Source organism: Triturus cristatus, chromosome 8 (assembly GCF_964204655.1).
Source record: "Triturus cristatus chromosome 8, aTriCri1.1, whole genome shotgun sequence".
Lineage (NCBI taxonomy): Eukaryota > Metazoa > Chordata > Amphibia > Caudata > Salamandridae > Triturus > Triturus cristatus.
In genome coordinates this window covers 411,956,227-411,968,940 of record NC_140591.1, presented here as the reverse complement: position 1 = coordinate 411,968,940, position 12,714 = coordinate 411,956,227, and the positions used below count along the sequence as shown (strand labels likewise).

Sequence of the window (12,714 nt, the reverse complement as noted above, 5' to 3'; positions counted from 1 at the left end):
GTGTGCTCTCAGAGATCAGGAGGTCAAATACACCATGTTGTTCCCAGCAAAACTCCGGGTTGAATCGGATTGCAAATTGTGATTCTTCATGAGACCCGAGGACACCTGGGACTGGCTTGACGGCTGGTGTACAGTTGGTAAGCGGTCACACAAATCTACACCTGTGGCCGGCGGGGCCAGTGACCGGCGTCAACAATGACGGTCCCCTCCTCATTCTGATTCAGGGACTCAGAGCCCGACGGGGTGAATGCGAACATTACACAAGTAAGAGGAACTGGCTGTTGAGTCTTTGACTTTCACACTCAGCTGGTGAGTAAGTGCTGTACTCAAGCTGTAGTTTCTCCTCGTATTGACTGGAGGAATCAAACCTTTTCTGTATGATCCTTTGTTGAGCTGATACATATGCTTTGTCTTGCACTGTGTCACCCGACATTCGTTTAAGTATGTTCCGCCCTCGGGGCTTATTGGCCGGGGCTAGTCTTTAGGTTTTTAGATTGTTGCTCTAGGGAGTGGGGTTGTTCACGTACCCGAAGTTGGCAAGGGAGGGTGACAGGCACTCTGCAAGTTGGGGGTGGCGGGTGGTTCTAGACCCGTTGTGCAGGGAGGCAGGGTGGGGTCCACACTGGGAGAGGGGTAAGGGGTTTGTTGTTTATGTTTCTTTTATTTTTTGTATCGGTACATTGCCATGTTTGGTTCTCCTGTGAAGCAACTGGTCCCACTGTCCCTTGTGAATATGAACTCCATTTGAGCCGTTCTTGTCCACCGCCTAGCTTTTCCCACGCGATGTAGGGGTGCTTTGGAGGCCCATTAGCGGCTGGGTTCCTCAAGATGATTTCTTTTCCCAACAAAACAATTAGATGGCATCTGGCGTAGCTCTCAACTTATTGACCTGGAATGTTAATGGCCTGAGGACAAGATCAAGAGGGATATTGTGTTGCAGCATATCAAACGGCAGGATTTGGACATTGTGATGCTCCAGGAGACTCACTTGGTAGGGAACTCCTGTGGGTCCTGAATACATGGGGGTATCAAATGATAGTTCACTCAGGATTTTCCTCAGGCTCAAGGGGGGTGGGGATGGGGATGCTCCTCCGCAAAGGTTGCCCATATATGATACACAACACCTGGACTGATGCACAGGGTAGATACTCAGCTGTCAGGGGCACCTGGGAGGGACGAGTCCTTAACTTAGTCTCCGTATATGCCCCCACTGGGTTACAGCGATTGACATTATGAGACGTAGGGACTTTACTAATGGAACTACCCTTAGGTGTGTTGATACTCGGGGGTAACTTTAATTTAACTATGTATGGATCACAGGACTGTCTCCCACTCCGAGATGATCCGCCACGGGGCTCACAGCTCAACGAGTTCGCAAATGCCATTGGCGTAGTGGACGTCTGGAGGTGGCTGAACCCGCTCCATACTTACTTCATGTTCCAATCGGGGGCTCACAGTAGCCAGTCTCGAATCGACTACATGTTTACACATGCACAAGATATTCATGCTTTCACTATGTCCAGCTGTTTAGCACGCGGGATATCTGATCATTCGCCCATCCTTAAGACTTTCGGACTGAAGCAGGCCAGGCGCCACAGCACCCTTACGATATAACCGTGGGCGCTAAAGATACCACACATTAGGGAGGCGCTACTTAAAGATACCGATTACTATTTTGCGGAAAATGTGGGTTCCGTTGATTCTGCGGAGACACTTTGGGGAGCTTTTCGAGCTGTTATCAAGGGCAGTGCACTGTCTTTAATGGTGGGACATAGGACTGAGCGCTCTATGAGGGTGGTAGAGATGGAAGCAGATATTTTAACCAAGAAAGAGGCCATTGCACGCGTCCCTGATCCTGAAGCCTAACATAGTTTAAATATGAGACGGCAGGACTATAGGCAACTTCTCTTAGAAGAAGCCACAGTGCGCTCCTTAGCTACCCGTCACAGAATCTATGAGCAAGGTGAACGCACGGGTAAACTCCTGGCGTGGCTGGAACGGAAGGAACAAGCCTCGAGATGGGTCCATGCGATTTCTGGACCTGACGGCGCACTTCTCACTGACCCCCAACAAATTGCCGACACCTTTGCTGCTCATTTTGAAGAGGTCTATAATATATCGGAGACATATCAGGCCCTGTTGTCGGCTGATCTCCTGGCTACTATAGATGTGGTGAGACTCTCCCCACAAGATAGAGACTCCCTGGAAGTGGACATAACTGAGACGGAGATTCAGAAGGCCATACAAGATGTCCACTCCGGCAAAGCGATGGGCCCTAACGGACTACCTAGCGAGCTTTTTAAACCCATGGCTGCTAAATTAGGGCCTCACCTGTTGAATATGTATACGGAATGTTTTGAGTTGGGACTCCTTCCGGCCGACATTCGGACAGCCTCCATTGTGGTTGTCCATAAACATAAACGACTGTAAATCCTACCGTCCTATCTCCCTCCTCACCGTCGAGGCTAAGATCTTGGCCAAACTACTGGCCAATCGACTCCTTCCTTATATCACCGGACTGGTTCATCTGGACCAGTCCGGATTTATGCCGGGACGGAACACAGCCCGTAATCTGCGACGGGTGAACGGGGCCTTTGGTAGACTTGGAACTCTCAGGGAGGAAGCGATCTTGCTGTCATTAGATGCCGTCATGGCGTTTGACACTATTGAATGGGATTTCCTCTTTGCTGTATTAGCTCGCATGGGGTTTGGGCCCAGGGTGATAAAATGGATCAGGCTGCTGTACACGCAACCTACCGCACATATCACCGTCAATAACCACCGCTCAGCTACCGTCTCCCTCCGACGGGGCACGAGACAAGGGGCCCGCTGTCTCTGCTGCTCTTCGCTCTTGTATTAGAACCACTGGCCGTCTGGGTTAGGGGTGATCCAGAAATACGGGGACTGAAATGGATGGTAGACCACGAGGACCGCATCTCGCTGTACGCGGATGGCATTCTTCTCTATTTGGCCTCTCCTTCGGGATCTCTGCTGCGTGTACTTCACATATTTCACACCCATTCCGGATACAAGATTTTCTGGTCTAAATCTCAGATGTACGTGCTATGGGGCGACACCCCCTCTAGTCCTCAGGGCTATACGATTCCGGTGGCATCTCAGGGCTTTCGCTCCCTGGGTATCTTTGTTACCCCGGATACTTACCTTTTTTTTTTAACAGAACCTGATGGGGCCTCTCCAACATCTCAAATCCGATGCCCTACACTGGCGATCTCTCCCTCTTACTCTCCTGGGGCGAGCGTCTCTTATTAAGATGCTCGCACTTCCGCGCTTTCTCTATGCATTACAGAACACTCCCAATTCTATCCCAGACTCCTATTCCTCCAAAATAGATAGCGTTGTGCAGGGACTCTTGTGGGAGGACCGTCCACCACGTATTGCTATGAACAAACTCACCATAGTATGGTATGACGGGGGCATAGGGTTACCAGACATATGATTCTATAATCAAGCTTCACAACTGACCGCAATAAATAGGTGAGTGTTTGGTCCACATGATGACCCAAATTTCCGTACAGATCACGGCTCATGGGGCAGGGCGGCTATAATAGGGCACTATACACCAATCCCGGTAAGCTTAGCTTGACAAGCCCTACAGCCCGTACGGTTGAGATCTGGCATGGAGTAACAAGGAAATTGGGTTGGCACAACCGCTTGACTAAAGCAACACCACTTTGGGAACCCGACATATTGGGACGACTCAGTAAATGCCCTGGGTTTGATAAATGGGACACAATCGGGATATCCACAGTAGGGGACATGTGTGTGAAGGGGAAGCTAGCCACATTCACCGACCTTCAGACTAAGTATCAGCTGACACACACTGAGACCTTCAGATACCTCCAGATTAGTCACGCCATTTCGGCGGCCATGCCAAAGGGGCTCCCCCTACCGGAGTCTTCCCCCCTAGAGGATCAGTTGATACTAGACCCCATGGACCAAAAAGCAATATCCCTCACTTATAAAAAAAATTGGTAAATAACCGTACTGACCCAATGCAGCGACTACTTGTGGGCTGGGAGTCGGACCTGGGAAGTATCGAGGATGAGGACTGGCGAGACGCGCTGGCCTCCCTCATGGAAGTGGCCATCCCCATGAGACTACGACTCATCCAGCTGACAATTCTCCACCGAGTCTATTTTGATGCTAAACTCCTTTTTAGACTGGGTAGACGGCCTGACCCGCTCGGTCTCCGTCATTGTAATCAGACTGGCACCTTTATTCACATATTATGGAAATGTCCACAAATTAAGCCGTACTGAGATAAAGTCACACAGCAAATGGAAAGGACATGCGATAAGTCCCTAAAGCCATCTCCCCAACTATGCCTGCTTAATATATGGCAGGCTACTGACCTTTCCCAGGCGGAGCAGGCATGGGCGTCGATGGGTTGGGCTATCGCGAAACGGAATATTGCACAGAAATGGGGGGTCGACACTATCCCAATTCTACACGACTGGGCCAAAGACATGGATAGTGCAATGATTGCAGAGAAGGCTGTGTTCAAGGGGTAGAGGCTGCCCCAGGATATGGGACCATAAATGGGGGAAATGGAACAAATACAGAGGGGACATCTGCATCTCACCTACTATAGAAATGTGGCGTGAAAGACACACTTTGATGTCTCTGCTAACAGATATTGATGAGCCCTCTCCTCCGACACATTAAGGGGGATATCTTCGTAGGGCCTCATTCATCTTATACTTTACTGATGTATGTATTTCCTCTGCTTAGTGCTTCGCCACATAGACGGCTCGATACTGACCGGATGCGGCGACATGGTGGAACCTGTAACTATCGTCATGTTGTTGTAAAGATGATGTAGTCATTTATTGGGGGCCTGACGGTGGCTTTGATATTGCTCTGTACCGATATTATTTTGTTGAAAATAAAAACTGTTTATACAAAAACAAAATATATTGTTATATTTTTCCTTCTACACAAACCACAACAGGGTAGGGTGCCAGTGTGAACCGATAGGGCACAAGACCCCAAATTGGGTCAAGCAGCTCCTATTTGGAGTTGCATGGGGGCTGTTCAGAACGGGAGCGGAAAGGCTATCCTTAGTGGAAGAGGATGCCTCACACCCATAATAGTGTGATGCCGCTGGGAGTGGAAGCTCTCAGGTTGGCACGAGTGGTGTCTCTTTTGATGAATGTGTGACAATGAAGGATTCCACCCTCTCCTTGACCAGCCTGTCAGTATCCCCTAAAGCTTAGGGTTATCTATGAAATCCTGGAGGTAGTAGCCCAGGTAGGATTCACTTGGGACACTCAGTGGGTGTTTCACTTACATTAATATCTAGGGTCCTTCTGACACCTAGGGTAACACTGTAGGGAGCGTCTAGCCCTTACGAAGGCCCCAGACCTTTTAGGCTAAGTTTGGAGGGCAATAACTTGTTGGCAAATATAGGGCGGGCATGAGTCATTGTACTCTGTCATTGTACACCCGTCATCAAATTGTATTTTAATATACCTAGGGACCTCACGAGTAAAAGGAACAACTGAGAAACCCAAAGGTATTTTTAATTTAACTGGTTTCCGTCCAGTAGTTTTATGTAAGAACTCCCTCCTGCTGCCAAGTCTTAGCAGAGGTTGAGTCCGCCCAGGTAGTACCATCTTACAGAGGTGGGGAGAGGATGCCTATGATAAAGCATGATACTATTATGTGTGTGTGAGGCATCCCCTTCCACTGAGGATGGCCTTCCCATTCTGAACGGCTGCCACATGATTCCTAATATGAGGGGCTTGCCCCAATTTAGGGTCATGTGCCCTTTCGTTTGAAACTAGCACCCTACCCTGTTGTGGTTTGTGAACGTTTGGAGGACTGTAGAGGTGCCCTTTTCCTCCCTAACTCTCTTTTGTGGTATCAATATTTTACTACTATACAGGCTGTCACAATTGCAGTTACATTGCAGTTAAAAGGAACTTGATTTGAATGGTGCAGCAGGTGCAGTGGCACTGGGGCCAAAAAGCTCTAGGAATCCAACTATACGCTGAATACTGCTACATGTTACCTCTAATCAGGCAGTCACGTGCAGTTATTTAGCAGGCACTAGGGCCATGATTTCAATGGTGCTGCAGGTGCAGTGGCACTGGGGCCAAAAGTTGTCAGACCTCCTCTAAACTCCAAATATTCCTATATCTAACTACTAAATAAGCAGTCAGAAGTGCAGTTACCTTGCAGGCACTAGGGTCAAGATGTCAGTGGTGCAGTGGTGCAGCAGGTGCAGTGACACTGGGGCCCAAAGCTCTAGGAACCCCTCTAAACACCAAATATTGCAATACTGTACTACTAAACAGGCAGTCACAAGTGCAGTTACCTTATAGGCAATAGCTTCATGATTTCAATGGTGCAGCAGGCTCAGTGCCAACTGGGCCAAAAGTTGTCACAACTCCTCTAAACACTAAATATTGCTGTATTTTACTACTAAAATGGCAGTCACAATGCAGTTATCTTGCAGGCAATAGGGGCATGATTTGTATGGTGCAGCAAGTGCAGTGGCACCGGGTCCAAAAGTTGTCAGAACTCCTCTAACACATAATATTGCTAATACATCAATTAATTCTATTACTTTACTCTTTGATTTCATTTTTCAAAATGTTGATATTACTTACCCACACTACACCACTTGTAACAGCACAATATATTGCCGTTTTGTACATAAACAAGAAGTAACACTTTAACAGACTTTCTGTAACTTATAGTGTACAACTACTCGGAAAGCTACAACTTACAACAAAAAAACTGTGTATTATTTATCACATAGGCGAAAGAAACCTAATGCATTTACCAATGCTTGTCTTTCCAGAGTAACACAGCTCTTGTCCTTTGCCACAACACTCTGCTCTCAGGAATCGTCCACCATTGGCCTTCCGGACTTTCCCTCAGATAATCTGCCTGCAGCCATTCAGATTCTGGTACGTATAATAATGTTCACTTAGATCATCATGGAGTATTTACTGGTAGAAACTGACTCTAAATTAGAGCTCGAAATCTGCGGTAAGAGACCAATGTGATAATAATGTCGCTGCATGTTATTAGCCCTAGAGTTAGAGTCCAAAGCAAAAATGATGAAGAAATAGGGCTATCTCACATTGTTCTTTGTTCGGTGCAGGTTGTTACCTTTTTCAATAGTTTTATCCATAAATTAATGTGGTCTTTCCGCATGATTCTAAATCATTGTTAGAGTCCGGAATGTTTGTTAACCAGGTAACCCCCAATTTTTCCTGAAGTTGTAACCAGCCAGTCAGAGACCTTTGGATTCACAGACCCGCTCTGGATTTGCGGGCCCAAAATTGATTGCGGGAGAAAATGCTCCCTTGACCAGATTATAGTTCAAACTGTATAATACAATAGATTAAAGTATCTGCTAGACCTGTTCCATCATACCTCCTTTGACTTGTAAGTTCAGCCTAAGAATCATGTTAGTTAACAACATTAGTTAAAGCATGACATATTGATTCAATAGAAGAACTTGTTTTATGTATGTCATAAAACCGCTTCATGTTACAAACATACAGATCCTTTTGGTAGTGCAGATTATGTCCAGGGTAAGACCCCTTTACTTAGTTTTACAATAACTTTCTAAAAAAATCTTTATTTATGCTTTTACATAACATTATGAACGCACAACATGAAGACTGTGACAATTACATTCCAATTTCGCCAAAATATTAGAATTGGTATAGCAACCCAGCCTCCTGTATATGTCCCTTTGGTATTGTATCATTTTCCCTCCAACACCCTAGACTACTGTACATTTCATATCACATTCTCTCATTGTTCAGTGAAAGTACCTTCTAATCCCACCTGTGTCTGTACAGACCATATTGGTCCAGCTGGAAGCATCCCAAGTTGAAAGGGCAAACCCCTGATGCGTCAGATACTGGCCATCGACCCCCTTCTTCTCTTCCCAGGCCTCTAAGTCTTCGATTACCTTTTCATCTCTACGAGATCGCCTAGTATGTGTCTCCGCTGCTAGTGACAATTCAATAATATCCTTTACCTAACTTCCTACCATGTACTCCGGAGTGCCCAAACAACCAATAGCGATCCTCTGCTTCACCAGGAGGAGTGCCAGCTGGAGGAATTTATAATGTATTTTTCCTTGCATTGGATGTCCCACAATGCCCAATAAGCACTGCTTAGGGGTAGGATCCAGTGACAACTCTGTCATTCCACGGATCCATTTGATTACTTTCAGCCAATACTACTGTCCTTCTTTGCAGTGCACTGTGTAATAAAGTATCTCCCCCATCCACAGAGAGGACACGTAGTCAAGCGGCCTCCATATATTCTATTGAGTTTGAGTGGCATAAGATATGTGCGGGAAATGTAATTATCCCGGAGACCCCTTTAACCAGTGAGCAAGACCTTTCCCATTCATTGTCTGTGAGTTGTTCCCCCAATTGCTCCCCCCCAGGCAATTCTAGCTACTAGCTGTCGTCCAGACCTGTCCGATCTAAGGGCTTTATACATCCAGGACGCCAGGTGCCCCCCCCCCCCTTACTCAGAAGTAGCTATAGGAGCTCAGACCATGGGGCTGCCTCCAGGAAGTTCTTCCAAATCTCCCTTGCTGTTTCTGCAGTTTTGGCATATTGTAGAAATTGGCCCCAGCCCAAGGTGAAAGCCTCATGAGCCTCCTGATAGGTGAGGAATCGTTCCCCCGGATACAAATCTCAGAGTAGTCAACAGCCTCCCTCTTGCCATCGAGTGATGGACATGATGGACCCTATGTCTTTGAATGGTTTTAGTGCCCAACCCTCCAGATTCCTAGAGATGGGGAAGGGCAGCCGTCTAAGGACTCGGGACATTATCTATTCCCAGACCCTAGCAGTGTCTTGCACCAGGTAAGGAAACTTCTCCCTCAGCCTCGAGCCCCTTATCAATAGTTTCATTAGGGTTCTACCCATATGCGTTTTTTGCAAAAAACACTTCTCGCTGTTGTTTGTGTCAGCCATCCACTTAGCTGGGTACTGGATGTGTGCAGCATAGTAATATAACTTCATGTCCGCTAATCCTAACTCCCTTCCTCCCGGTCCAGTTTTAAAGTGTCCAGAGCCACACAAGTCCTCTTGCCCGTCCAAACCAGCGTTACCATTAGGCTGTTTGAGCGCTTGAATGTATCTCGAGGTATGGGTAACAGGGAGTTCTGTAGCACATAGAGACATCTGGGAAGAAAGAACATTTGGCAATAGCCACCCTACCCATACTATACAAGGGGAAGCCAGTCCAGAACTGAATAGATTTATGTAGTCCCTCCCACAACCCCTCAATATTGTAAGCTTAATGTTTATCAGTCGTCTTTGCTGCCACAATTATGCCAAGGTGTCTACATTTGTCCTTTCCCCATCTTATACCCAGGTCTGGCAGGCAGTCCATGGGGGACTGGGCCAGTACTCCCAGGGGGAACAGAATACTCTTGCTTCTATTTGGTCTCAGTCCTTCGACACAACCAAACTCCTTTTTGTGTGTCATTAATGTAGGAACAGATTCTCCCGGCCTCTTCAAGTAAAATATTGCATCACTTATAGTGAGAGCACGGGTCGTGTCTCCCAACCGGACTCCGCAGCCCTTCCATCGCCTTCCTTATCCTAATGGCGAGTGGTTCCAACGCCAGTGCAAACAGATGCGGTGAGAACAGACATCCCTGCCCGATTCCCGCTGTAAACTAAAAGCCCCCAACACCACTCTGCCGTTTCGCACTCGAGCCCTGGGGTTCATCTACAGCAATTCAACCCAGGCGCAGAAGTGCTTTACGATTCCCATCCATTTCAAAACCTCCATCAAGTAGGTCCTTCGTTTTACAATAACTTAATTCCCCTTGTAATTCTCTAACTACTTTGTGATGAAGGCACTACCACTGAAGATGCAATGCATGTCATATCTGCTTTTTATGATATGAGATGCACATGGCTGGGGCTACTCTCAACCACCAGTCATAGAGAACACTTATTCACTTTTTTGCAGTCCCACCTGACCGTTCTTTCTGTAATGATAAAGAGAAAAAATTATGTCTCCTCAGTACTACAAAACCTGGAATTCTGACTGTTCATTTGAGTTCTGTTTACCACAGGGTCCACCTCAGAATCTGCAGTAGCTGTTCTGAAGAAGGGGTCCTGAGACATCAGGTTTGGATTCAGGAACCTGGAACCTCCCTCGAGATAAACATGAGAGAGACCTTTGGCATCTTTAAAATGATGACCTGCCCATTTGCTACCTGTACAACCGCTGCTTTTGTGTCACTGCCATCAGTCTGCATCTCATCACCTCTACACGTATTTTCATCAGACTCTTTCCTCAACTACCTAACATTCTTCTTCATCTCAACATCTGTCCCAACATTTCAGCAGTGCATCACAGGAGGCTCAACTTCGTCTGTCACTGGAACATTCTGCACAATATTGCACATACACAGACCTGTGACACAGAAGAACAAACAGTGAATACCCTTGGAAAACACAACTCTCAAACTGTAAACAAAGAAATATCCCTTAGAATTCTGCTCATCCTAAATGACACTGAGAACACTGAACACTGTACCTGCATCAGCCCTGCTAAACAGTTAGGTAGGTGCAGACTCCTTCACGGTTATTGTATGGGTCTCCCAGCAACACATGGATCTTATTAGAGATTCCTTATTTTGCCCAGACTGAGTTAGTTATACAGTAAGTGGCAAATCTAAGCATACCCTGAGACAGCAAATCTAAAAATGTGTGGAGAATTTCTAAGCGATGCTTAGCGAATCTGAGTATGTACATGGATTTAGTAAACTGGCGATTATCAATCAATCAATCACTCAATCAAAGTACTTGTAAACGCACTACTTACCCGTGAGGGTCTCAAGGCGCTGAGGGGAGGGGGTGCCGCTACTGCTCGAAGAGCCAGGTCTTGAGGAGTTTTCTGAAGGTAAACAGCAGCGGCAAACTCACGAGGCAGGAGGCAGCAGGGGGGAAGGCACGGGCACAACTGGTGGAGCTGTGCGGCGTGGGGAGTGACCTGGCCTGCAGGCAGGGTCAGGGTTATCAAGAAGTAGGTTACAAATTTTAGCAAGGCCTTATCATCATCATCATCATCAATATATGTATAAAGTGCACAAATGTCCAAATGGGCATCCTGGCGCTGAAAGCCCATTTTTGTAAAAATAAGCTGAAAGGAGATTAGTCTAAGGACAAAAAATGTATCAGAAGCTAGCTAAATGATCGTAGGTCAAAAGCAGTGGTACAGATAGGTAGTTACAGATATTGGCTGTGGCCTACGCCAAAGTCTGACCACCAGTCCTACCTCCGCGCACCATGAGCTCAACAAGCACAAAAGCAGAATAAAGAGAATGTGTTGTTTGGTAAGAGTTCACTGATAAATTCAAATAAACACAGGACTTTGGCCATATATAGATTTATTGTTGATGCAGTGACTCTTCAAATACAACCTGCTTCTCAATAGGGAGCCAGTGAAGGCGTTTAAGTTGGTGGGAAGTGGGGGCAAAAAAGACCCATCAGTAGTCTAGTTGCAATATTTTGTACAAGTTGCAACTAATACTTAGGAAGCATCAAATAAAGTGCATTGCAATAATCCAGTCGAGAACCCACAATAGCATAGAGAACTTCAGAAGTGAGAGTTTGGAGGCAAGAGAGATATTACAGATTGCTTGCATCTCTGTTTGGCAGTGCAGTGCAATTTGTCACTAAAAATAAAGCCCACTTTAGTGCTGTGGACACTGGGGTAGTACAGGAACCCAGTGTGGCAGGCCAACATTCATTAGACCAAGTCATTGACAAGTCTCCTATAATCAGGACCTGAGTAGTACCTGAGTGCAGTTTGATGAACGATCTGGGTATTGACAGCAATTATCACCTCCATGCCGAAAGGTCAGGTTAGTTTGGCTCAGGCTACATAAATGTTCAGCAATATAGGTCTCAGAGGAAGGTCCTCAGGAACTCCCCAGTTAATCACATGAAATTCGCAAGTGAATTTAGGGATCAGGACTTCCTTTGCCTCACCTTGTAAAAAACAAGACATCCGGTAGAGGAGCATGCTTCTGACTAGGCCTGGGCAGTAAATTCCGTTCCGCTCGCGGAATTTGGGTAATTTCGCGTACCGCGGAGAACGCGGAATTGCCCAAAATTCTGCGTTCCGCGGCTTCGCAGAATTTTTTGCTTGTTTACGTTCTCAAAATGCTTGTTCGTAAGATATTTCCCCCCGAGCACACAAACAGCGTTCGCGAACAGGAAAAAAGCATCGCGAACAAGCAATTCCACGTGTTCACGGAATTTCTGCGTGCTCACGGAGATTTTTACCATTTTGCGTAGTTTTGCGTAGCGCGACTACGCAAATTCTGCCCACCCCTACTGAAGTTCTGACATCAATCTCATGAAGACAGACCAGCATAGTAGTGTGGAGCACAGTATCAAAAGCTGCAGAAAGATCCTACAAGATTAAAGCTGCAACACCTCCCGCAACGTGGCTCATCACAGTCGGCCCATGACTTCTAGAGAATAGAATAAGGTGTCATGGCTGATGTGAAATCTTTATCCCTGATGATTCTTAAGTGATGGGTGTCAGATCTTTCATCAGTTACGGAAGACTGTTGAGTGATGCTGTATTTTACTAGATGTATATTTCAAGATGTACACTGTGCAATATGAAACAGTAAAAGGGAGGCTCAGGAATGAGATTAGAGCTAGTTTTCACAGA

General features: G+C 46.4%; 1 protein-coding gene across 1 annotated transcript in view; it reads left to right on the top strand.

The window, feature by feature from the left end:
* VWA8 (von Willebrand factor A domain containing 8) overlaps positions 1-12,714 on the top strand; it is a 1,291,603-nt gene that overhangs the window by 329,132 nt on the left and 949,757 nt on the right. The window contains exon 8 of the mRNA XM_085621802.1: positions 6,830-6,938. Within this exon, the coding sequence (XP_085477928.1) occupies positions 6,830-6,938 (109 nt within the window). The remainder of the gene's footprint in view (positions 1-6,829; positions 6,939-12,714) is intronic.